At 47.2% G+C, this 27,303-nt stretch overlaps 1 protein-coding gene across 7 annotated transcripts in view; it reads right to left on the bottom strand.

The window, feature by feature from the left end:
- Positions 1-227: 227 nt before the first annotated feature.
- Positions 228-27,303, bottom strand: part of Foxn3 (forkhead box N3) — a 386,273-nt gene continuing 359,197 nt past the window's right edge. For all 7 annotated transcript variants that reach the window (XM_085697820.2, XM_085697824.2, XM_085697825.2 and 4 more), the window contains 2 exons: positions 20,358-20,463; positions 228-6,886 (listed from right to left, as the gene is read on the bottom strand). In XM_085697820.2, the coding sequence (XP_085553946.2) occupies positions 6,340-6,886; positions 20,358-20,463 (653 nt within the window). In that variant the 3' untranslated portion in view covers positions 228-6,339. The remainder of the gene's footprint in view (positions 6,887-20,357; positions 20,464-27,303) is intronic.

The following is a 27,303-nucleotide window of genomic DNA, read 5'->3' as shown; positions in this document are numbered from 1 at the left end:
CCCGTTTCTCCAGTACTCGGGGATCAGATGCTCCCTTCTGGCCTCCACAAATAGCTGGTATACAAGCACAGACACAATACACATTAAATAAGTAAATAGTGGAGATTTATCAAGGAAAACATCAACCTTTGGCCTCTGCACAGCGCAAGCGCACGTGCACACACACGCACACACACACACACGGCCTCTTCTACGGTTCAGTGGTTACACAACACACAATGCTCATCTTCAATTGATGCAACTCAGTAATTTTTATTGCAACTGGAAGACAATACATCACAGAAACTTTATGGTAGGTCTGGGGAAGTGTTATTTACAATAAATGATGAAGTAGTTTGTCTTTGGCAATATGATTACACATGAAGAACGCAAAATGCTGTATGGATCCCTCCCAAGCAACACCAAGTCCCCCGAGCTCGGCTGATGGCGTCACCTCTACACCGCTGCTTTAGGCAAACGCAAGCACCACCCAACGGACATCATTTTCTTTCTCCTTTGAGAGTCTCCCCTTCTGTTCATGATATTGGCAGTTTCATACAGAAATACAGAAAAAAAATTGGCTTCTGGAGAAATTATTACTCTTATAAATTAATTTGGCCTTGTAGATCTGTTGGCCTGGAAGGGCCGGGTGACCCTAAGATTCGGTCACAACCCTCTAGGTCTTCTCACGGCTTTATCACTGTGGTTTTGTTTTCTGTAAAATTAAAACAAAACTCAGAAATGTTACAGAACCAGAGTATCAAGAAAATGTCCATGCAGCTGTTTCCCAGACACACACAGATACTTTTTCCACCCCCACGTTCACCATGGCAGTGCAGGTAGTGGGGACAATGGTGTGGGACTGGCTGAGCCAGCTGTGGCCTTGGATGGCTTCAACACACACACTCAAGAAATGGTGAATGCATCCATAACAGAAAGTGTGCTGTTTCCTCTAAAACAGGGGAAATGAGGGGGGGAATCAGCTATGCCAAGATAGAATACAATTTCTAGGTTTGACAGGATCACCATATCGAAGTCTTTTAAGAATCCAATATGGAGCATCGATTATTTGCAAAAGGGTGGAGAAGGCATGTTCTCTGCTTTTGCAAATGAAACACAGCGGAGAAACACTGCTGTATAGATCTCAAATAAAGAGTCTTGATTTCAATACTAACAAGATAGGAAGGGTACTTGTGAGCATCCCACAGCAAATCAGAAACGAGCATTCCACAGCGGTCTGATTCCAGAAGCTCCACAGCACGAGGCAGCACCATAGACATATCCATTTCGGTCATGAAAAGGTGATCGTTTTTAAAATGGTGTTTTCCTTCCTTAATTTTTTGGTCAGTGAAGCTAGCACTTGTTTGCTGAAGGGTGGAAGAGTGACCAAGTCACACCCATTATTCATGATAAAGCAACCGAGTGGACAAGTCTGTGCTTAATTCAAGAATAGCCAGCAGGGGAGAGGACGCTGGGAGTTAGCCACCATGGCTGGCGCGCTCTCAAACGAAGAGGGGTTAACAGATGAATTCACAAAGGTGGGCAGGTCTATACAGAACACTGAATGCCGTGTGTAACTCCTCATGACATCCCAAGAAACAGGAACACCACACAATGTATATACTTTGATTTACACATTCCATTACAAAGGAAAAAAATAATAAAAGAAGACACCATTACAATTCTGTAACTGTTAACTGCAATAGAAACCGAAGTCTAGTCTGACAGGTAACTAAAAAGGGTTTATCACGTAGGTTATATAGCAAAAGTGTTGATGTATATTATATATAGTAGTATAAATAATAAAAAAGTATTATTTAAATTAGATCACAGTGCTGCATCATGTGCCTAACAGTGTTTGATATAGTACTGGTGGGCTGGGACCTACAACACGAAGGACTGAACTGTCAACACTGGCAAGTCACAATCAAGAGGGGACATATGTTCCAATGTTTTCTTTTGGTGGCAAAAAATAATAATACTAAAAATAAAAAAACTTCTCAAGACGAAAGAAAAGAATTTCTTCATAGAAACAAAGAAATCAGTTGCAACATCTGGGCAGCTGTGATCCACCAGAAAGAAATGAGTCCCAGCGTGAATAAGGTTTGAGAGGGGAAGAGGAATCACCCTGAATTTAGTCTAATCCCATATATGGGAAAACGTCCCATGCAGGTCACTTGTCCCTAACTCTGGCATCATGTCATAGCCACCCCACCCCTCCCCGAGAGGTTGGAGGTCCCAGAGTGGCACCACTGAAACCCAAATTGGTGACTTTGGGTGCTGAGCATGGGCCTGCTGTGTTGAACTCTTAGGCTGGGCACCAAAGCCATTCTCTCTTGCCTGGGCACCGCTGAATGCAATACTCCTTCTAGAATGTTCCGTGGTAGGAACCGCTATGAACAGAAAGCGCTAGACATGCTGAATGACTCTACAGGAAAAATCCATTCTTAGGAAAGGGTGTTAACCCATTCTTCCTTGAAGACCCAGGCAAAGAGAGAGACCTGCTTCAGGTGTCCTGACCATGGTTTCCTTACACAGGTGGGTTTGGTTCAGCTTTAGTTTCAGAGAGCCAGCTTTACCAAAAGAACTCTTGAAAAATATACTGACTGGAGAGGGGGAGGGGAAGTGGGAGCCTGTGATAAACCAGAAAGAAAATCTACGATGCAAACCCTTTCCACAAAGTCCTAGAGAAAGAAGAAAGACAACCAAGAAGGGATAAAAGGCCGGTGTGTATTTCACCTAAGGAAAGAAAGTCACTGTCTCTCCTCTTAAATGTGTCCGAGGGCCAACAGCCAGTGGTTGTAATGCCATGGTGCTGATGTGGTCACTGTTGTTTTCAAAGCATCTGTAAATATTGCTATAGTTCCCCGTTTCCCCCTCCCCCCTTGCCCCATGTGAGTACATGAGATCCTGGAATGACACATGAACCACAAAGAAAGAACACCACACCCCTTTAACGATGCTCAGGCGATCTGTCAGACTAATGGATACACAGGCTAGTTTGAAAGCTAAAAGAACACCTGACGTTTGGGAAGAAAGTCCAAGACTAAAGTGAATTACACTTAAGCAAAATATTCTTTCACAAATAGGCTTGTGCTTAAATTCTCTACTGCTCTTGGGGGAGGGGAAAGAGAGGGTGCCTCCTGCCCCTTGGCTTGTTAAGGACACGGACAGCCTCATTCGGCAGACTTCGCTACAAACGTCCACATACACATTGATAACTTTGTTTTCGCCTCAACAGTCAAAATACAGAGTTAAACACAATTGAGCCATTGTTTTGGTTATGCATAATGTGTATGCCTCCCAAAACAGAAGGAAAATAGAAAAAAGTACCCTTACTAAAGTTTCCCCAACAAGTCTTCCAGAAAATTCCAACAAAGGCGCCAAGGGAGGCTCAGGAAAATAACACTTAGAAAGCTGCCCGATGAGGTATTTATGCAAAAAGAGTGGTTCTGGGGTTCAGAACGCACTTGTATAAGATAGTTTTCTAGATCTCTGGGAGATCAGAAAAGTAAATCACACACACACTGCATCTTGTTATCTCTGAAAGAGGCCTCTGCCCCTTCGGAAAAGTGAAACGAGGGGAGACAGCCCAGGTGGGGTTTTCATCGGAAGAAGTCCCCTGCCAGAAACAGTGCCGAGTGCTTACCTTCGCCTTCAGTAGAGGTCTGAGTCTCACCGTTTTTTGGGGGTGGGGAGGGTGGTCTTTTGGACTTGGTTAGGTAACAACAGAAATCAAAGTGTGGCTCAGGTTCCAGAGCTGTGGATGGCTTGTAGGGTGTCAGAGGTTTGTGGGGAGAGGGATCAGGGCACTGGGAAAACACCTGTGCTCTCATCTAATCTGGAACCCCCTTGTTGAGAGAGCTCAGGTTCAGGGACAGGTGGGGGTAAATCTCGCCTGCCCCCAAATGGGAGCCCCGGCTCCTATTCTTTCTGGAGTTGCCTTCAGGTTAGGTAGGGGGATGCAGCAGAGATCCTCCTTCCTTCCAGGAGGATGCAGTTGCCATGGTACCTGGTTCTGACAGGTGGACATTAACTTTAAAGGCCCATTCCTGTCCTGTTTCAAAAGTTCGAGGTCACCTCAGCTTTCTCCCTCTCCCAAACATCTGACCCTGAGCCATGGTAGTATTTTTTAAAAGTTCCCTCCGTTTGGATGGAAGGCCATATTGTTTTAGGGATTTCTCTCTTTAGACCTCAAGGAAAAACAGGTTTTTATTTTTTGGCAAAGGTAACTGGAGTTTCTGGCTTGTGTGACATGGTCTGGTTGTCATTCAGCCCTCACTATCTTGGTGGTCTTAGTCCCAGGGCGATTACAGCTGGGGAGGCAGCGACAGCCAGCCCCCTTCTCACTGCGAAACCTCACGGTCGCAGCAAAACACGCAGGGCTGGCCCATCCAAGCCCATAATCACTTACTTCCTCCTACCCATGTACCCTATCTCTTACCCTCACCCAATAAGGCCCATTAGCATGCTTCCCCTTCTCCTGGCGAATTTGCATAATTATTCACTGCCTTTTTTCCTAGAACCAAATCACGGACATGATTTTTCTCAAGTAAGCGGCCCATAATTCTCCTGACTCTATCATACACACTACTCAGTTTGCCCTCGAATTATTGCGTCATGTTAAACACATACAGACAAAGGGAAGGACACACTCTTCAGTAGAGAATCAGAGGGGTCGGGGCTGAGTGCGGACAAGGCAGTATAGAGCTCAACCATCCAAGCCCTACCAGAGTATGGAGATAATTTATATTGCAGAGTAAGTTCCCCAACAGTCAGAGTTTTGTCCCTGAAGAAGGTTAAACCTTAAACACCTGCTTCAAAAAACCAAAACAAAATAACAACAACAACAACAACAACAAAAAGAAAAAGGGGGGGAAAAAAGGAAAAGAAAAAAAAGAAAGGAAAAAAGAACGAAAGAACCTCTAAGCCTAAGGGCTTAAAAATTAGAGGCATAGCCTTCTCTCTATTTTCTATATTTATATGAAAATAATTCATGCTTCATGCTAAATACATTATTTACCTTACAAGAACTTTGTTATTTTTGAATAAAAAAAAGTTTATTTTTGTGATTTTTTTTCATTTTCTTTTTTTTTTTCTTCAAAGGAATCCATGCATCGTGGATCAGAAATTTCTGCTGGCTACACTGGCTGAATGTGAAAACCACTGATTTTATTTTTTATTTTTGCAAAGAATGAGTTCTGGCATTAATTGCAAACCCTTTTTGAGGGCTGTATAGGAGCTGTATTGATTACCATGTTTTTGCTTTTCGTGTCCATCAGTGCGCCTTTAACCTCCTAAAAAGACACCACAATATGAACGGCAGTTTCTGTAGCCCCCCCCCACCCCCAAACTTGGATCAGATTGTTTGAATGGGAAAGAATCTGTACCATTTTTCCTTAACAGCAGCTGTCATGTTTTGGGCATGATTGCTTTCACTTGGGCAGTTAAAAGGATATAGCCTGTTTTCTGCATCAGCTTTAAGTCTCGTGTGTGTGTGTGTGTGTGTGTGTGTGTGTGTGTGTGCGCACATGCGTGTGGGCACACACAGGGCCAACCTTCAGGCTTATGGCTTTTGGAAGTCTTCTTAATTGAATAGAGAGCAGAGTTCAGTGGTTAGCAATGGCTCTAAGAAGTTTCCCTGTCTCTCCCCCTTAGACACTGAGGCCCGATGTACTGGACAGTCTGGTAGTCAGCTTGTGAGATGGTACTAGGTTCAAGCTTAAGAAGTACAGAAGACTGGCAGCCGAGCCCTGGGCTTGCTATCTGGCAATGCCACTGGCGTTTCTGGCACTGTGGGATGCCCGGGCCAGAGCATGGTGTTACCCTTAGAGGATGCTGTTCCGAGGGGGACACGGGGCTCCTCAGTCTCTGCGCTTGCTTCCCAGTTTCACTCCAAAAATTGACTTTTTAAACCTAAGGGTTGGCCTGGGCGTGATGGTTCTGCATGCGTGCCTCCTGGGTGGCGCGGGAGTGTTCCTGTGACATTAATGCTGACGTCCCTGCGGGTTCAGTCACAGGGATCTGACAGGCTGCAGGAAGCAATGGTTAATTTTGGCTTTTTTTTTTTGTTTGTTTCGGTTTTTGTCTTCAGATAAAGAAAAGCTTTTGTAAAACGGCTGAGTATCAACATGAGTTCTATGGCTTCAATCTCCTTTCAACATAAAATTCTTAAGGGTCCAAAAACAAAGGAGTGGGGGGCAAATTAAAAAGAAAAAAAAAAAGAAAAGAAAGAAAACCAAACCAACAAAAGGAAAAAAAAAAAAAGAAAAAATTGCTGATATTGCCACAAATCATTAGAAATCTCCTGACATGCTGAAACCAAATGGCCATAAGTTCAAAACAAATCAGAGACTTGTTTCAATTTTTTGTGGTTTCCTTTTGTTCTTTTTGCCCCTTGGCCGTCCGATTGGTGATGTTGTTCAAACAGGACCGGATCCCCGCCAAGTGCAGGAGGGAGCCGGCGGCCTCTTTCATCTCCTCATCGTCACTCTCGGGGGGTTTTTCTGTGCGTCTCTTTTTGAGGGGCAGTGTGTCGCTGGGGACCTTCCTGGCCTTGGCGAAGTGCTGCCGCTTCTTGTGCTGGGATGCGTACCCGCTGTCCCCCAGGGCATCCTTGGCCTCCTTCTGGCTGGGTTTCCTGTCATCCTCCTCTGTCTCGCTGTGGCTCTCGTGGCTCTGGAAGCTTCCCTCACTGCCCTCCTGGCTCCCCTTTGTGGCAAACTCATAGTGGTCGTCAGCCGAGGAAGAGGAAGAGGATATGGAGTCGCTGGCAGGAGAGGTGCTTCGAGCAGTGGAGGACTTGGCGCTGCTGTAGTTGTGGTCCTCCTTGGGATCACCGCTGACCACCGGGGAGCCACACGGCGGCTCACTCTCAGTCCGCATCCGGCAACTGGTGATGCTATTCCTGCAGATGAAGAAAAAACACCAAATTACATCTTCTCTGGTGAAGGCTCCTGCAAACACTGCTAGCAATCCCAGAACATGGCTAACAGGTGCAACCATCTCTGCAGATGGGCCCCAGTCCCCCCCCCCCCCCGTCTTCTCGCTCATCCCTTCCCACCCCCACCGACACGTTCACTTAATCCATGCACCTGAGTTGTCAAAACAATACTTTGAGGTTAAGGCAGAGAAACCTTTCTTTTACACACTAGCCCCAACACCACTGGAGTAAGACACCGCCAGCCGATGCTGCCTGGGCACCTCTGAAACAAGGGCATATTCTCTTCCGGAACTGCCGTATGAAGTGGCATTTGTGAGCAGGCTAAATACAACATGCTGCGAAGAGTCCTGCCTTGTGGTGACAGCTGCTCACTCAGGTGCCCTCTCTCTCACCCAATCTGCCGATGTGCACCGAGTGTGTAAGAGAGGAGATCCGGGGAGCTGTTAGTGAAGAATCTAGCATCTGACAAAACATTAAGTCGGGGCTGGCTCACGGAGGAGAGGCCGGTCAGTTACTGTTTTTTGAGCTCCCCACCTACGGATGCCCCGCTGAACCCAGAGTCGGGTTTAACTCCATCAAGCGGACCTCAGCCTCCTTTGTCACATGGGTCAGAAGTGAGTGCCACAAAGTTCGGTCACCGACTAAAGCCACACAGACAGTGACAGAGCTGGGATTGAAACCAAAATGTAAGTGCTCAGCTACCCTCGGATCGGTGTTCCCCTGCTAGAACGACCCATCGTGCCTCGGGTCACTTCTTGTGTTGTGTACATTTATGTCTAGGTCAGCCACTGGCCATTCTATGTCTCCTCGTTGGGAGGTAGGGGAGGGGGTGCCTACCTTCTGCTGCTTTCCTGGTGTGCCTGGCACAGAGCTGGTGCTCAGGCTGGGTGGAAGTCTGGGGGACAGACGAGCACAGGAGGCATGGGTTACCATAGTCAAGAGGAGAAGGAATGGGGGGGGGCGGGCAAGGAACATTCGGCAAAAAAAAAAAATGGCCTGATAAGATGTGATGTGCACCAGGCTGGCTCAGAGGAAGACTCTGTGGTCGCTTACTGTCTTTCCCTAACTCTCCTCTCCTGTCAAGAGGGAGGTCACACTTCCCAGTGTCGCTGTGGACATCTCCTGGGGGGTTTCATTTTCTTTCTGTCAGAAGAACTACAGGACCCAGCCCAGAGATGAGAAGGTCGAGGATGGGAGTCCATCAGGGGCTTGCATCAGGATACGCCATGAACTTCGGGGCCTGCCCTCCTCACCTGCACCCTGTAGACTTCCTTTCTTGGCTATGCACTGGTGCACAGCCAGGGCTGGTATAGGTTACTGGGGAGTATTACCAAGTATACATAATCAATGTGGCTAGTTGTGTACCTAGCTCTCAATAGCTATAAAAAGCAGATAAATGCCTATGTCTCATATGCTTTTCCGGCTCTTTTGCTGTTGAGCATAGATATTGTGAAACAAAAAACAAAATTCTATTAAAGAAGGAAAGTTTCTTAGAGAACATTTGGACAAGTGAACTGGTTGACTTTTAACAAATCAATTCCATTCTGAACCCTTATTTTCAAATATTCAGAGGGGGGGGTATGTATGTATGTATGTATGTATGATGTGTGTGGGCACAAGTGTGGAGGTCAAAGGGCAACTTTATGGAGGCCTCTCCCTCTCCCTGGGTTCTGGGGATCATGCTCGGCATGTCAGGCTTACCAAGCAAGCACCTTTACCTGCTCAGCCATCCCAGCTCCAATCCGTTTGTTTCACACTAACCCGGGACTTAAGGACAACTTCAGTAGCTGAGGTCAGCAGAGTGTGACCACTGGCTGAGCAAACACGGGGAGGGAGAAAACCAGGAGAGTGGGCAGGACGTGGGTCAAGGGCCCACCGGCTTACTGTCTAAGTTAGTGGGTCTGGTAAGGGTCTGCTCATTCACTGTGCTTTCCTCTCCCTTATTTCCTTGTAGGTATGCTTTCTTCTTTTTCTTTTTAATGAAAAGTTTGAAAGTCGATGGAAAAAATGTCAGAAAGCCAGCCGTGAAAGATGGATATCAAGTCTGACAGTTTAGTGTTTTAAGTGGCTGCCCTCTTCTGAAGGGGAACCCATATGGATAGGGGGAGCAGAACAGAGGGGCGCTCTATGGTCCGGGATCCCGTGCTACGGAAGGCACGACCCAGAACCAGTCGGCCTATGGTTGTGATTCTCACCCAGTCTGGAATATCACCCAGCTCATTCTTCTACAAACAAACAAAACTTCACAGAATCCCAAGACCCCTCCCACAGTGGAGCACTAGTCTTACTAGTACTCAAACCTAGATGTTCAGGAGGGGCAGTGATGGTGCATGCCTTTAATCCCGGCACTCGGGAGGCAGAGGAAGGCTCTGTGAGTTCAAACTCTGAGTTCGAGGCCAGCCTGGTCTACAGAGAGAGTTATAGGGTAGCCGGGTCTACACAGACAAACCCTGTCACAGAAACTGACACACAAAAAAATCCCAAACTAGACAATCCAACTGGAACTTTAAACATCTCCCCCAAGTCCCGAGAAGGATGTGTGCTGTGATACGGAACCAGGACAGGCACTGCCAGAACTTTCTGGCGAAGACAGGCATACTGGTGCACTTTTGGGGCGTGAGAACTGGAATATAGCCGGATCTCATCCTTACTTAATGAAATTAACTTTCTCTGAGATTTCAGCACGGGTTTATAATCCATAAATTACACACCAAACTCTACAGGGAGTGACAAGCTCCTTCAATTATTAATAACTTGGCACAAAGTGGCTTATGTTGGTGTAGGCCAGCTGCACTGAGCTGGTGTCAGATGCCTCCTGCTGCAGGGGGTTGTCACTCCAGGACACCAAATGCTGAAAAGAAATTAGCCATCCTGAACTCGTTGGAAGGTGTGTTTCTAACTACCGTCTCCACCCCAAAACCCAAACCCGAAACCATTCATTCCAGTTGACATTCGATCCAGCTGAAATGCCTGCAGCCTCTCGGCCTTGGCTGAGTCTGTGAATCAGGATCTTCATGGCGACCACAGATTAGCATCAGCGAAAGCCACTTGATCTCACCAGGCCCCTAGGAGTTTAAACCATTGGCCCAGCAAAGCCATGTGCTCTCAATCTCAAAACCTGGAAGCTGTCCACTTTTCTCATCCACATAGGGAATACAGAAAGTGAGACCTTGCAGTCATTCAAGGCAAAAATGATCAATGTTTGTAACTAAGAAGCCGTGGTGCAGGCCGACGCTGACTGCTGCCCTCCTTACGGTTAATCATTTTGTTCCACCCTACTTAAATGGCATAGGTTATCTCAATGGTTCTCAACCTGTGGGTCGTGACCCCTTTGGGGTCACCAAAGACCATCAGAAAATACTGATATTTACATTATGAATCATAACAGCAGCAAAATTATAGTTGTAAAGTAGCAATGAAAATAATTTTTATGGTGGGGGGGTCACCATAACATTAGGAACTATATTAAGGGGTCACAGCATTACAAAGGTTGAGAACCACTGAGTTAACTGGTACCCAAGGGTTCTCTAAGGAATGGACAGTTTTAAACCTACTGGCTGTCATTTGGAAGAGTTGCCTGCTAGGCACTGACCTGAGGACTCTGACCTCTTGCCAAGTGTGAAAAGCAGACAGGATTAACATAAGGATCATGGAAGCAGGGGACTGGAGGCAGTGCAATACCTCTCTACCAAAGAAACCACAGGCAGAGAGATAGGGCTGAGAGAGAGGCTTGCTCTAAACACCAAAGAAACCACAAGCAGAAAGATAGGGCTGAGAGAGAGGCTTGCTCTAAAGATCTCCTGGTCAAACCTTTTGACCAGGTAGCAAAGGAGACACATTTAGAAGCAGCTTCCCTGACTACAATACAGACGTCAGATACGGCGCAGCAATGCATTTTACAGGCATTCTGAGTTCACTAGGAAATATGGGGAGGGCTGTACAAACTCGACAGCTTGAGTTTGATCCCCAGAACCAAAGCTGTCCTTTGAGCCCTGAATGGGCATCATACACAGGGACATTCACCATTACACACATTCAAAAAAATAACATACAACACAAGGGGCAATCTTAGGAACCCACAAGATTCTTAGGGACTGGATACCCATGCATCCAACCTATTATTTTAAAACTAACTTGAAATGTGAGCAAAGGGAGAATCAGGAAGCCGGAGTTTCCCTGGAACTCTTGGATTGGGGCAAGAGCCCAAACTGATGCAGGAGGAAAGAGAAGCAGGGATGGGAAACTGATTTTGTCAGCTTCATGGGTTTTATGGTCGCTCCAAGGGAGTTACAATAGACTCAAGCCCACCATTCCCCTAGGTGTACAGAAGTTTGAAAAAGCAAATCTTCTTTGGAAGAATGCACTTCAAATCCAACCACAGAGAATTCCAACTAATTAGCGTGCAAAGAACCTAGGTTCATAATTTTAAAAACCATTAAGCACAAGGGAAATACACTATTATAAGTGAGAGACAGCAGAGAAAAAGCTACAGAACCCAAACTGCAAAGACTGCACATGTTGAGGCCGCAGAGTATGAGATTAGTATTTAAAACAAACAAAGACGAGGCACAAGAGGTCAACAGCCCTGTAACCCTGGCACTCAGGGGGCGAGGCTGGTCTACACACAAGACCCTCTTTTATGGACTGGAAAATAAATTATACAACATGCAGCAGAATATGGCTAAGAGGTGGGAATGCAGGTGAGAGGGCTGACTGAACGTCAAGACTGAGCAGCACTGGTGCCAAGGAGATAGGAGTCATGAGAGCTTGTTCTGCGCCTGTGCAGAAGCTGGGAGCTATGAAGTCTGTCTATAATCCCAGTGCTGGGGGGCAGAGCAGACATGGGAGGAAACCCCAGCTTCCTAAACAGTCCAGCTCAACCCATGAGCTCCAGGCTCCAAAATACCTTTGTGTGATGGTACATGCCTGCAATTCCAGCACTTGTGTGGGTATGGAGAGGTCAGAGCTCAAGGTCATCTTTACCTACCTATATGGAGAGCTCAAGGTCACCCTCTGCTATGAGACTGTCTCAAACGAACACAAGAAAATTTCACATAAACTGAGCTGGACTTTTAGAGGGGTAAGAAAGAACAAGAAGATGTCACAACCAAATTAATGGCTGAAAAATTTCTAGATTAGCTGAAAGGTACCCATTTTTGGACTAAAAAAGCCAATACATGCTTATCAGGATAAACAATGAAATCCACGCCTACCTATCACTATCATATAATACGGTAAGCCAAGAAACAAGTAATACAGGTCACAAAAAAATCCAAAGAAATTAACCAACCAACCAATACAACCTAACCAGTTAACCAAAATCACAAAGGAGAGCGAGGCACAAACAACACAACCTAACCCATCAGTCAAAACCACAAAAGATCACAACACTGTATAGTGGCAGTCCCAGCTCCTCAGAGGACGAGGCAGGATGATCGCTGGCTATCTCAGGATGCCAGGAACTGGGCAAAGGTGAGATTCAAAAGTAGAAGGAAAACGCCAACGGGTAGGAAGAAGCATCACCTGACTGACCACAGCCAGTTAGGGCAGCAGGAGCAGACAACATTCTCAAGGCAAAAGAGAAAACACCTGTCAGACAAGGCCTTCAGACTAGAAACAGACACAAGGTCAAGGCGCTACCCACAAATGACAGAAACTTCCTAAGAACACTATTTGGGAAGCATGAATGTGATCTCAAAGGGAAGGCCTGGTACACAGAAAGAAACGACTAGCAAAAGAGATACAAGCAAACGGTGACCGGATTGCACAATTATGATCGATGGCTTCAGAACAAAGAAAAGCAAAACAGAGGCAGGCACTGGACTCTTTAATTCCCCATTTGGGAGGTGGCGAGAACTGAAGTGAAAACATTCGAAAGCCTTTGGTATTGATCACAAGGTTAAAGACATCGATCAAACATTTTAGGAGGTTCATGTCAAAAGTTTTAGGGCTCACAATGAAAGAGGAATGTGACGCTTAACTTGGGAGGCAATGGAATGAGAAGGGGGAGAAGTCAACTTAAATAATGCTCAGAAGGCAGAAGGGTCTGGAAGCGGGGGATAAGCATGAGCTTGTGCAAAATTAGACAGATATGAATCCAAAGATGCTAATAAAAATGGGCAAAACACCCTTCAACCAGAAAGGTACACATTAGTGCTAGGGATTGGAAAAAGCATGCTGTTTATATACCGTGAACCTAAGCAAAAGGACAAGGGAAGGTCAAGAGGACGGAAGTGCCGTGTCAGCTGCGGAAGTCAGGCGGGATGAAAGACAGGTTTCAAGGCAAATGCCAAGACTACAGCCGCAGTCCTAACCTACAAATGTTCGGTTCGCCAGGGAGATCAAACTGCTCTCAACAGGAATACTTCCAGAACGATGGCTCCAAAATACATCTCCTACAGCTAGAGTGCTACAAGAACGAAGAGCCAGACCCACGGCGTGACGGGTTTAACATGTCACTCCCAGTGTCAATCAGACTTCTCACACATCACACACATCACACACACACACACACACACACACACACACACACACACACACACACACACAGAAAATGGAAAAGGCACTTTTTAAAGCACATGTGGAACACTTTAAAAAACTGATTGTACTAAACTATCTATTATCTGTCTACATTTGGCTACGTATAATGGGGCATCCAGACTAGGCCTAAATATCTCATATGCTAAAGAAGTTTCACGTTACCGTGCATCCAAGTTCACGGTGAATGCTGAAGCGGAGACTAAACATTAAGAAGCTTCTACTCCTTTCTTTGTTTCGAAAGTCACAGATGCCCTTCTAAGAATATGTACTGGTCAAAGAGGAAGCAATAATGAGGAAAAAAGCCAGGAAAGATGCAATAAGGCAGTGGTTTGAGGAAAATTAAAACATTAAACTTTGCAGGAAGAGGATTTTTAAAAAGGTATGCAGTCTATACGAAGACAAACAGCAGGGAAGAAGAATAGAAGAAAAATGGCAAAAGTCAATGAAGGGGTCAGACAAAAGGCTCAGCTGTTAAGGGCACTGGCTGCTCCTGCGGAACCAAGTTCCATCCCAGACGCCCCACGATGGTTCACAACCATCTGTAACTTCAGCTCCAGGGGATCTGATGCCCTCTTCTGAGATCTGGGCAACCACATTCACATTGTCCACACAGAGACACATGCAGATAAATAAATTCTTTTTTCTAAACAGTCAGTGAAAACGGGGCTAATCAAATGAAATGGTACTTTGCAAGAAAAAAATGACAAGTTTAACCAGGCAAAATGAGAAGACACAAATGAAATAGAAATGGAACGTAGCTATAGAAGATATTTTAAAAGATCGTAAATACTGAGAATACTTTATACCAAGGTATGTGAACACTTAGGCGAAACAGACAGATTCTCAGAATCACCCAGTTGGTTCAATAGGGAATACCAAGCTCGTTGACCCTACAATCACTACACAGATTGAACCATCCTGGAAGGGTGATGCCAGCACCACACCGTCCTGCAAATGAGCTCCATCAACTACCAGGCAATAAAGACATTAGATTTCATATAGGAAGGGGTGTAAAAAGTGATTAATCAGAGTGAATATTCAATTAAATTTACAAGGCTAACATAACCTTGACACCACAACTGGATGAGGACAGAACTAGAGGGGCAGGCGCATAGAGAAAATGTCCAAATCCGTATCTAAGATACCAGTTCAGCAACTCCAGCAAGAGAAACACAATGCGCCAAGTGTAATAAGCATTGAGAAACGGAAGTGCTGTTCAGAATTTGCAAATTTATTATGCAGCTCTCATTGCAGTAAAGAAAAAATTAGAAAAAAACTTTAGTGAGTTTAAGGTAATAGAATCTTTTAAAAGTGAAATTTGATGATCAGTAACGATAAAATACAGGAAAGTAGGACTGGGTAGAATTTTGTAATTATGATACTTGATTTTCTTTTCTTATTTTAAAGAAATCTCACTATGTAAAGCAGGTTGTCCTGGAACTCACAGAGAGCCACCTTCCTCTGCACACAGAGCGCTGGGGTTAATGGCATGCACCACCATGCCCAACTCTTCCTAAAAAAATTAATATCAAGGGCTGGTGAGAAGACTATAAAAGGTCCAGACGCCTTTTGAAAAATGTGGGATAATCACAGAGTGTGACGTTATCCAGCAGTATAAATGGACAGTTACAGGTACAGGAAGCAAACAGACCTCAGTGAAGAAGATACATTGCTCCAGCTAGCAAAAAAACAAAACAAACAAACAAAACCCTTTAAAAGCGTATAAAATTAAACAATATGTTGTTTATGTTACCAAAACTCTTTGAATGCAAAAGGAGGGGACAAAGTAGTCTAAGTCGGGTGGTGGGTTCATAAACACTGTATCATCAAACGTCTAATAACTGTCAAATGTTTCATATATTCTTGTATATGAATAAAAAACTGAATAAAGATTTTTTTTTTTAAAAATAGCTCCCAGAATGGAGAGTGAGAAGGAGGGGCTGCAGAGACATCTCAGTGGTTAAGAGTAATGGTTGTTTTTCCTGCAGACCCAGGTTGGTTCAATTCCAGTATCAACATGATGGCTCACAACCATTTCTAATTCTAGTTTCAGGGGATCTAACACCCTCTTCTGGCTACTGCAGGCACTGCACACACGTGGTATTATAGACATACAATCAGACAAAACACTTATACACAAAACATAAAAACTAAGACAGACAGACAGACAGACAGAGGAAGTATTTAAGGAAAGGCAGGTAAAAGACCACTAACTAAAGAATTACATCTCACCAGGTTTCAAATTCTCTTGAAGAGGGTCAGAACTCTGAGTTCATAGTTCTTTCCTACATTCTTCTAGAATCCAGCCTAATTCTACCTGGACATCATCTGCGAAATAAAGTTCAAGACCCCTTTAGCCCCGGAGTCCGATTGGTGTGGTGGCAAGGAGAAAGAGCACAGGGGTGAGGAGATGCCCCTTCCTGAGGTTGACAGCTCCGGTAGCTCTGTCTCAGGGTGCTATCCAAGGGAAGCACAATGGAAAACATACACGAGGCTCAAGGGTCCCACAGTCAAGGGCCTACCCAGAACCTGCAGGCGCTGAGGATGTTCAGACACAGGAAGGGACTAGGGAGCCAAAACCAGGACTTTCAAAAGCATTTGGCCAGTGCCAAGGAGTAGAGAAACGAGGAGAACTCCACAGAGCGGATCCACTTTCACTGGTCCAGGCAGGGCAGAAGCAAAGACTCTTGCTGGGACGAGAGGCCCGGGAGGGACTTGGGCAGTCTTTCTGATGGCGTTCTTTGGGTCCTTTCTCCACCTCACCCTTTACTATTGTCTCCTGCCCTCTTGCCTCAAAGCTTAAAATATCTAACACTACATTCTGAAGCCACCTTTGAAGGCCACAGTGTTAGAGACAAAAGACAACAGCTGCTTGGCCTGAAAGAACGCAACACAACGTAGGAAGAGATCAGTGGCGCCTTTCCCTCTACTTCTGTCTCCAGGACACACCCCCGTCAATGCTGCACTCTCAGGGGGGCTTCTCCGGGTGACTAGGGGCACAGCGAGGACAGGAAGGCTTCTCCTAGTGGTCTGGCCTTACTTAAGAACTGGTGCTGTGAGCTGCAGCAATGGTTTGTCTCCTGTTCCATGGGAAATGTTTGCCAGTGAGGTTCTTGGAGACCCAAACAAAACCAAGCAGCTGCACACGGTGATTACGGGGCTCTTCCTCGCAGTTTTGGCACATGCCGAGGGCTGGACTTACAGCCGGGGTCCTACCCTCAGTTTGCCCTGCAGGAAAGGTGGTAGTGGTTCGGCCTAACCCTGAGGTTCAGGGCACGGGGAAAGTACGGGGAAGGCACAAAGTGCAAGCGGACAAGGCCTCCATGTCATTTGTAACTATCTGCATGGAGCATCCTTAGGTGCAGGGCTCACAGCTGTGCTAAGCCTACTAATCCATGGGACAGGTACAGGTTTCTGTGCACGATGCCCATGTGCCATGGTTAGAAACACTGATCTGCAGAGCAAGGACCCAGGAGACTGTCTCCTGAGCATAGTTTCTGGGCACTATCCCCATAACAAGGACGCACCTCGTACCCACTCTCTCGATCCTCAGCGAAAACTGGGGCAGTTAGTTCTTTTCTGTCGGAGTGGACATATGGGGAGCCAGCCCTGAGGGGCCAGTGAGGCGGCTTAGCTAGGAAAGCACGCGCTGCTAAGCCTGACAAACTGAGTTCAGTCACGTGGTGGGGAAGAAAACTGACTCCTGCGTGGTTCGCTGACCTTTATGCTCCCCAACCCATATAGATAGATAGATAGATAGATAGATAGATAGATAGATAGATAGATAGATAGATAGATAGATCGATCGATCGATCGATCGATCGATCAATCGATCGATCCTGGGAATTGAGAGATGGTTCAGGGGCTAGGAGCACTGGCCGTTCTGCCAGAGGACCACAGCTCAGTTCCTAGTACCAATAAGGTGGTTCACAGCTGTTGTTAAATTCAGTTCCAGGAGACGACACCCTCTGCAGCCTCCAGTGGGCAACTCATGCTGGCAACACACACACACACACACACACACACACACACACACACACACACACACACAGAGTAAAAACTAAAAAAATTCTTGAAAAAAGAACCTCAGAGTTAAAATTAAGATATTTCAGATCCTAGACTTGTAACCTCCCTACCTGGGAGGCGGCACACAGTACCACTAGGAGAGATGAACTCTGGCCCACCCTCTCCCTCTTCTCCCAGGTCTGTGATCACGTGTTCCATTTGATGGAATCTCTTCCTCATGTTAGAGCCATATTAGGCATTGAACCTAGGGCCCCATGCCTTCAGGCAGGCACGCTTCCACTAACATACATTTCCAGCTCCATTCATTCAATGGAACCTTCAGCGGATTTCCCCTGGGAATGCGGGAACAGAAGCAAGCAACACACACTTAGCCACAAGCAACAGTTGTAAGGATGATGCATTCTGAGCACTCCACGCCCCGGCAAATTTAAAGATAAGCAGGTTTCCGATGTCGAAGGATGGGCCAGTCTTGGAGGTTATTGAGTAGAAAGTCAACACGGTCGAGTCAATTACACTATTGACAGATGCTCTTACGAGGAGATTTCGCATCATAATTATATGCAAAGGAACCCAGCAAATACAAGCTGTGTAATGATCGGCTAATAAAAGTAACACTTCATTCATGTCGATAACAGCTTCAGACTCAAGACAAACAAACATGGCCTTTGTCACTCAGTAGAGAGGGAAAAGAGATCCCCGAAAGACAAATATTTTCACTTAAGTTGGAAGGTGATTAGAAGAACACAGAAAACCTGTCACACAGAGGAGAGGCGGACATCAGCCTGCATGGCTGCTCAGTGACTCTCCCAGGCAAACCCTGGCACGCCCGCCGGACCCGCAGGCACACACTCTCCTGTGGACTGGCAGGTAGCGTTCAGGGTTCTATTCTTCACTGGACTGTTTCTCTCAAGTGCGGCTGAATTCAGGTTCGAGTGGCAGGTGGCCAGACTTAAAATGTACCATGGATAGGGTGAGCAGAAGAAGAGGATTTCCCTCCTGGTCACATCTTACTGGGTCTCAGGCAATGCAGAATCTGCAAATGCCTTCACAGCTGTAGGCTCACTCTTCTGACAGGCTTGTGGTCACCCTATAATGAGGGCAGACAACACAAGAAATTGTCCCAGGCTTACAGAGCACCCCCTCCAAACAAACAAACAAACAAACAAGTAGAAACCTCTTTTGGAAAACAGAGCTTAGGAAGGTACAGGACAGTATTTGGAAAATACTGCCAATGCAACCCCCACCATGCGTGTGTGTGTGTGCGTGTGTGCGTGCGTGTGTGTGTGTGTAATGATAACCAGTCAGCTTCCTGCTCCAATTGCCATGCTTCCCCATCACAGTGGACAGACTGTGTTGTCTCTACAACTGTAACAGAATGGAACCTTCTTCCCTGAGTTACCTTCGGTCACCATATGTTGCAACAACAGAAAAGGAAGTAATACAGGTGCACCCATGACCTCAATGTGTGTGTGTGTGTGTGTGTGTGTGTGTGTGTGTGTGTGTGTGTGTGGTGGTGGTGGTGGGGTGCAGCCGAGCTGCAGATCTTTAGCAAGCAAGCACTCTGCCCTGTGTAGATCCTGACTGGTCGGCTAAAAAAGACCTAATCCCACCCTGGTCAAGCAAGCCACCTAGAAGAGAAAAGGGGACCCAGAGGAACCCTAACAAGCACGGCCACATACCAAAAAGACCACAGCGCAAGCTCACTTTTAGAAAGGTGTTCTGCAGGAATCCTATGAACACTGAGGGAATCTACAGAAGACAGACACTGCAAGGGAAAGACGCACAAGTCACGGACATCTCTGCCTCGGATGGGCAGTGCTAGCTGTCAACCTGACAGAATCCAGAAGACCCGGGAGACAGGCCTTTGGCACGCCTATGTGGATCATCTAGATGAGCAGAGTGGGAAAGACCCGTCCACAGTGGGCAGCACCCTTCTTTGGGTAGAGGGCGCTGGGCTGTGTGGATGGAGAAAGTGAGCTGAACACGAGCTTCCATTTCTCCCTCCCGGCATCCTGACTGCTAAGTGACCTGTTGCTCCGAGCTCCTGCTCTCTGACTTCCCCACCAAGCTGGACAATGCCCCGGTACCTACCAGCCTATCTGCTTTTACACAATTTGTCAGGTATTTTATTATGGCAATGGGGGGGAGGAAATCATCATTGAACATATTTGCTTCAAGAAGAAAGGCAGGGTGAGGGATGCCAGGGTGATGTGGAGAGAGTTGTGGAAAGTTTCTGGTAGCCCAAGGGTCACATTTTAGGGAACTAGTAAGGCAGTGATTGATAGATGAGCAAGAGAAATTGGAGCCTGTCACATTGCCTGTGAGGACCCTAAGTCAGAGGTAGACCCTACGCAGGGACTGATGATGGTGAAGAGAAGGAGGAAGAAGAGGAAGAGGAGGAGGAGGAGGAGGAGGAGGAGGGAAAGAAACTACCCCCCCAAAGCGCCCAGTAACAGGGACTCTCAGTAACAGGAAAATGATACCCTTACTATTCATAGACCCCCCCTTACCAAATCACATTTCACACGCACCCCTCCATGGAGACATGAAGTTTCACAGATGAGGGAACTGAGGCAGGTCCAGACAGATGAGAGAGCATCCCAGGGTCACAGACAGGGGAGTGACAGAGGTAGCTCTAAAACCCAATCAACAACTTCTCACCCTTGCCTTCTGGTCTCTTTTGCCGGTTAAAGAAAAGCCTGGCTTATATCCCACCTCACAGGAAAGGAGCTCGGATAACCTGAGGGCGCATGGAGACTGGGCGCATCTGGACTGGGTGTGCGCCTCTCCACCTTCTGAGGGCCCCGGGGGATTGAGGGATGTTTTCTCACTTTGCAGGCAGGCTCCACCCAGCAAGCTCTTCCCTTACCTTATGGCCGCAGTCATCCCAATGGGAGTGATCGGCAGTGGGCGGACGCCAGGAAACAGCCCTCGGCTCAGAACCCTTGCTCCATTTTGTATCACTCCCGGAGAAACTAGAAAAGCAAAAGAAAGAGATATCATAGGTGAATTCAACTGGGCAGGAGTTAGCAATTTTGAGGGAGAGAAAAGGTGGGGGAGCAGAACACACACGCACGCGCGCGCGCACACACACACACACACACACACACACACACACACGAAGGGGTATAGAGAACAAGACAGAAAGATAATGTGCAAACAAAGTCATCAATAGTTTACAAATTATTGATGCTTTTGTTAAAAAAGAATCAATCAAACATTAGCTTTTTTAAAAAAATGGGCCTTCAGGTTGGGAAAAGAAGACTCAGTGGTTAAGAGTCCTTGCACTGTGAGCAAGGAGACGGCAGTATGAATTCCTAGCAACCAGCAAGAGCTGGGCATGCACTGGAAAGCTGAGAACTCACTGGGCGCCAGCCTAACCCAAACTGAACTTCTGATGAGGCAAGAGATCCCTTCTCAAGGCCGTAAGGTGGACAGCGACAGACAAAGATACCCAATGGCTCGCTCTGGCTTCTGTAGGAGGGAGCACAGGCACACCGGCCCAAATATTCACCTGTGCAACACACACACACACACACACACACACACACACACACACACACACCCCAAAACAGAACAAAACGAAATTTCCTACACCCATTAGTAAAATCTCTCATCTTTGGTCCTCTCCTAAGAACATTTAATGTCACAGAGATGGCAGGGACTGCAGACGGCACAACAATCACATCACCTCATATTGTGCACGTTTGCTAAGGTCAAAGGTCGAGAATATCTATGCTTTTGTCCTTCATCCAAAACAAGCAAAACACAGACAAACAAAATGCAGCTAAAAATCACAGTGAAATCCTTCCCCAAGGGGCTTAGCCCCTCTACATTCCATGCTCACACAGGGGTGAGGCTGTCTGGAGGGGCGGGCTGGCCTCAAGTCCTTGCTTCTGCACTGTCACAGACTAGATTGAGGGACCTGTGGGTCTTTCTCCGCAACCCTCTCCAGTGTCCCCTGACCCCTCTGCTTTCTTCTACACACAGCGATCCTTCGGTGTGCCCTTAACAACTTTCCACCAGCAATCTTAAGACCTGGGGTCCAGGCTCCCCTCCCCCGCATCCTCAAGGATGCCTACAGGGAGTCCTGTGTATCTGACCATTATCCACCTCCTGAACAGGGGCTTCAGCTCCTGCCGCATTTGCAGACATCACCTACATGTCTACGGGGCCAGATGGCCTCTGCAAACGGAGTGGGCAGGCTCCTTCCTTAGTTCTCGTGGGATACCATGGAGATCCCCAAATGTTTATTCTGCTCTCGAAAGAATACTCTAGACCTCTTCTGCTCCCTGAAGCCCTGGCACAGTCCCATACTAAAAAGACGCAGATAAATAGTGCCCTTTCAAACAAGCAACAATGAAATACTAGAAAATTATACACTTGAAAATGAAAAGCAGTCTAGATGTCAAAATTAAAAACCCATGTTATTTGCAAACAATAAATACTTTTATGAAACAAATTACTAACGCATACATGTTTCATAATTTTTAGGTTTCTAAGAATTTTTTTTTCAGGACCGAGAATGTTGTTCCGTTGGCAGAACGCTTGCCTACCATACACAAAGCCCCGGGTTTGATCCCCAGCATCCTAAAAACCAGAGATGGTGATGTCCACCTGTGATCCCAGCACACAGGAGGTGCAGGTAGGCAGATGAGAAGCCAGTACAGTCATCCTCAGCTACACGATTTGGGAGGGGCATTTGAAAGTCCTTGATGGTATGGCAAACATCCACCTTTGAATATTTGTATGATTATATGTGCGTGCACAATGTGCATGGGAATGTCCATATCACAACACGTGTGGAAGTCGGAGGGCAAGTCTGTGGAGTCTGTTCTCTCCTTCCGCTTTCGTGTGGGATCAAATTCAGGTAGCCAGGCTGGCACAGCAAACACCTTTACTGGCTGAGCTGAGCCATCCTGCCTGCCTGAAGGCAGACTACTTTTATGGACTGTCTATTTCTTGGGCATTCTGCAATTCTTGCTAATGACCTTCGACACTTCTCTTCTAGGTCTGTCCAAGGTCCCTGTGAGAAAGTCTTAACAAAAGGCAGGATGCAGGATAAGATTGCCACTCTAGCCTAAGTCAGTGCTACAGCACCCGTGTTCAGAATGCCCTTGGTCTCTTACTAGTCACGTGAGAAGGCACAGCCGGACCAGTTAGAGTAAGAGACCAATTAGCACCCATTTCCAATTAGCAGCCTGACTTCAGAGGATGGACGAGGTTGTCTGAGGCAGGAGGATAATCAAGTACTTTACGAGCATGGGAACTATTCCAGTTCACAGCTAGTTACTCTATGAGGACGCAGTGTCCGAAAGACTTACCACATGATTTGTACAACCCGATGTCAAGACTTTGTATAAAGCTGTACAAACTAAGGTAGTGTGAGATGGAGCTGAGTCTCGATACTCAAATCACTGGAACGAAGTGGAATCCAGAAAACAGACTTACCCTTAATATGGTCAACCGAGCTTTGGCAAATGTAGGTGTCAAGACAACAGTGTCAGACAGCAGCGTATCACAGCACACACCCCCTCCCGGGACAAAACAAACCTTGACCCTTACCTTATACTGCACGTGACGATTAATCATAAACAGATCTACCGTTTACAAGGGGAAGACATAAGATCAGGAGAACTCAGATTTCATCTCGCTGTAGCAGTCTAGAGTATATGGGCTTTTGCTAGCTATCAAGAAGAGTGCAAAGAGGTTTTCAAGGACTTCTGATGGTACACCCTAGGTCATGTAGCCACAGGGTAAGCTTTATCCCGACACAGTGAGTGTGTCACTGAAGATCTATCTCAGTGAAAATAGTAAATGGATCTGATACAATGGACCACGTCGGAAAAGAAGTTAAATGCAGAAAATCTGTAGCATGATTCTAATCCTTGTCAGTAAAAATTACGTATGAGCAACTAATTAGCATCTTCCCATGTATTAGGAAAACTATAGTTAAATGGGGGAGAGAGAATTGGAGGGTATAAAGACACACTAGGGTAAATACTAAGGTTGGGGAGCTGAATGGCTAATAGTGAAGATGCTCCCTACCCACTGAGCAGGGCAGGGGCCAAGCAGCGCTTGGACCATGGACTCAGATAACACTGGTTACCTCACTATAGTTCCTGGCATAAATATCTTACAGGGTTGTTCTGAGAATTAAATAAGGCAAGCTATGAAAACTGTTCAGCCTAGTGTCTGGCGCTGCATGCTTATTAACATTATCTCTGTCATTAGTATCCTTTGGCCATCCCATATCACCTCTCGAGATAGCTGGTGAATTATCTATAAGGCAGAAGAAGACTCAATGGGGGAAATTCAATTCTTTTCAGTCTACTCTGCCTTTGGCAGCTAACTCTAACCTCACATTCACCCAAACATCTTCCCAATTCATGAATTGTATTCACTTCCAAGCAACCTGGCAGCAGTACCAGGTATGTGCGCCTGAGCCCGCAAGACTGCTGGGGAGCGTAAGCTGGCTCATCCTCCGAGCCGAGACGGAGCTCCTTCTCAAATGAGCTGCTGAGTGGTGCCTACAGCTCACGCCATGCTGAGATGGTGAATGCGGATGAGCTCGCTCATGGCTGCCAAAGCCAGCTGTGACACTTAACTGTGCCTCCGTCTCTTCTTCTCTCTGTCCCCACGCCCAAGTGTCAGGAAAGCGTTTTCTGGAAACTGTGCCGAGCCGATAGACAACGGCTCTGTGGAAAAGGCATTGGAAGTCATCATTCACTTCTTTCCACTGGACACTAGGCAGGAATGTGAGTCCATTCCCCCGCTCCTGGTCGGAAACAAGCGCCTCTTCTCTTTCCCTTTTCTGGCTCTCTGTCTTCTGAAAACATCCACACACCGCCCATCTGCCTCACCTCATGCTCCGAGGTGTAGTTAGGCAGCAGCTCAGTCAGAGACTTAAGAAAATTCACATTGGAAGTCAACTTCTAACTCCATGCTCGCTCCCATGAGAAGAGTCCAAGCCTCCAGCACCATCTTTTCTTGTAGACCAGGTCCATACCCTTTCTCCCAACAACCTGGGAGAAGAGACAGGCGGCTGGGGTGGGTGCCGTAGGCTTCAGCACCAGACTCCCCGGCACTTACTGCTCAACTATGTTCTCTTAGGCCATGGACTGTCTCTAAGGCTCCTGAAATTAGCTAGAGTGTAACACTTACACCTAAACAGGGACAATCAAGCAGCGTGGCTCAGTGCTGATGCTAGGGCCTCGAGTGACAGTGTAACCTGAGGAGGTGTCTCTGCGTGCATGAGGTGAATGTGTGCAAGTGTGCAGAGTCTTGTGATGGCCCAGGGTTGACACTGGGTGCTTTCCTCTGTCAATAGCTGAGCCATGTCTGCAGTACAAATTCTAATTGGTCCTAGTAATAAAAACCCAGAGTGAGATATTAGGGTCTGAAAGCTGAACGATCAGAGAAGCAGAGCTGCCAGTCACTGATTCTTACCTCTAGGAAATCCTCTGAACAGGGCATCCTGTCTACCAGTCCTCAGACAGAATCCTCAGATGGAAAGCAAGGTCAAGAGCTCCTGACTGAATGGGCTGAGGTCCTGACTCCTCCCACCTTCTATTCCTCTCTCCTCCAAGCCACATCCCTTCCTTTCTCCACCTCCCCCGAGTGCTGGGATGAAAGGTGTGAGCCACCGGCGCCTGGTTCCATTTCTCTTTTAGACTGGATCAATCTCGTGTAGACCTTGAATTCACAGAGACCCACCAGCCTCTGTCTCCCAGGTGCTGGGATTAAAGGTGGGAGCCACCACTGCCGGGCCTCTATGGCTAACTAGTGGCTAGCTCATCGCTCTCATCTTCAGGCAAGCTTTGTTATAGCACAAACAAAATATCACCACACATGGCAGCTAGATTGTTATGGATATTGAGCTAGGATTTGTCCCTGCCTCTCCAGCACTAGAATTATAGGTATGTATCACCCCCCCCCCAACACACACACACACCTCACTCCCACACACACTTCTGGGACTCGGGTCCTCCTGTTTGTACAGGAAGCACTTTCCTGACCGAGCCACTTCCCAGGGTCTAATGCTCGTTTTCATTTTTGAAAAGTCCGAGGCATAGAACAAACTATGCAGCTGCACGCTGCGCTCTCCCTCAGCGCGTCACCAGCTCCCCCTTGGTGCGTACCTCCCTGAGTCTAAAATTAACCTCAGAGGGGAGCTCGCGGCTCTGCCATTGGAGGGCAGCCCTGGCTAACACCATCAGAGGCCATAAGCCGAGCAGCAGGCCATTCCTGTCATCGTCACGCCTACCCCCTTCCCCGCACCCCTTCCACCTGCTCGCTTGGAAGCAGGCTGGGCAAGGGCTGCCATGGCAGGACACAGCCTGTTTCCTGTGGGCTTTCTTCGGTGGAGCCTGACACGGTTGACATATACCCCAGTTCCAGGCAGCATTCCCCTTCCCTCTGGGTCCACTCTGCCGTTTTGTTTATTATCCAGAGCTCCATCCCTGGGAATAGTCCAGTCGAGGATTATATAAAGTCTTTGGAGATGGGTAATGGTGACCTGGTTTCTCCGCAGGGGTTAAAGATCACTCCCAAGCACTGTCAAGGGAGCTGCTAGGCAGGCGATTCAGGAGACGACAGCACTGAAATCGGTCTGCGCTGCCCCTCTTCAGGGGGAAGCCCGAGAAGGTGGACAGATTTTAACCTCAGAAGTCAGGACGGTGAGCAGACAGCCACACTCTCTGCTGGCTGTTTCGGAAGTGGCATTCTGAGCACGTGACACAACAGCCCTCCTTGCAGAACGTACCCCATACACTGTGGGTGATGCCACGGGCACAAACTTAGAACCCCAGGCTTTCATCAGCCGTACTCCACGGCCTCATTCACACCGAAGTAGACAATCGACACAAGTGGGTCCTCAGAGACACCAGCCCGACCATTTCAGGGTGCACAGGGCTCCTGGGTTCTCACTAGTGTCTCAGGTAGGGTCTTTTCTATACCTCACTCGGCTTCAGAGTCTAGATGGTGACCAGTGTGCCAGCCCTGGAGATGCCAAACAAGGAAGAGGAAAGGAAGAGATCTCAGGGGCTGCCACCTGGTGCTGAAGTGCAGTGGCTACCAAGGGCGATGACAAAGTGGTGGTGGGGGGCTCTCTAGTAACCAAGCCAGCCTGTAATTGCCCGGAGAGAAGAGTGCCAGGAGATGAAGTGGGTAGCTTGCCACTCAGAGGGGCAGCCCAGGGGTGAAGCAGGAAGCTATAAATAGCAAGGCACGAGGAGGCTCGATAAACAGAGCCTGGCCACAGCGACCAGCCCCAGGGGAGGGGAGAGGCAGGAAACATATGGAGCTCTCAGAAGCCATGCTGCCCAACTCCTGAGCATGCTGGGACACACAACTGCACACACCACCGTGCATGCTGCCCACTCTCCATCGTAGAGGCTGGTTGTTGCCTTTCTGCATTGACTGAGGATCCATCCCTAGACCTGGGGCAACGCAAGCAGGGCAGACAACAGCAGCTTCAGCATCCTGTCTCTGCAAGGCTTCTCCCTTGAGGAGGCAAGGCACTGCCTCCAATCTCCAGGCAAGAAACAAGTCCCGTAAAGGAAAGGAAAGATGCAGCTGAAATGGGAAGAAGAAGCTGGCGGGAACAGTGGCAGACAGATGGACAGACTTCCCTCTGATCGTGTCTGTTAATAGATGGAGGATTTGGCACAATCCCTAACTACGACATTGCTCCAATCTTCAGGGCTCTGTAGCCTGCCCATCGATCGTGCTGCATTTGACCTCCAGACTAAGACTAGAGGTCAGATGGGAAGGAGACCATGAAGCCAGCCTCTCCACCTCTCCTTGTTCTCTCT

This window comes from Myodes glareolus, chromosome 11 (genome assembly GCF_982192425.1).
Source record: "Myodes glareolus chromosome 11, mMyoGla1.1, whole genome shotgun sequence".
NCBI lineage: Eukaryota > Metazoa > Chordata > Mammalia > Rodentia > Cricetidae > Myodes > Myodes glareolus.
Note: the sequence above shows the minus strand (reverse complement) of the source record. Positions and strands in the feature narration are given on the sequence as shown.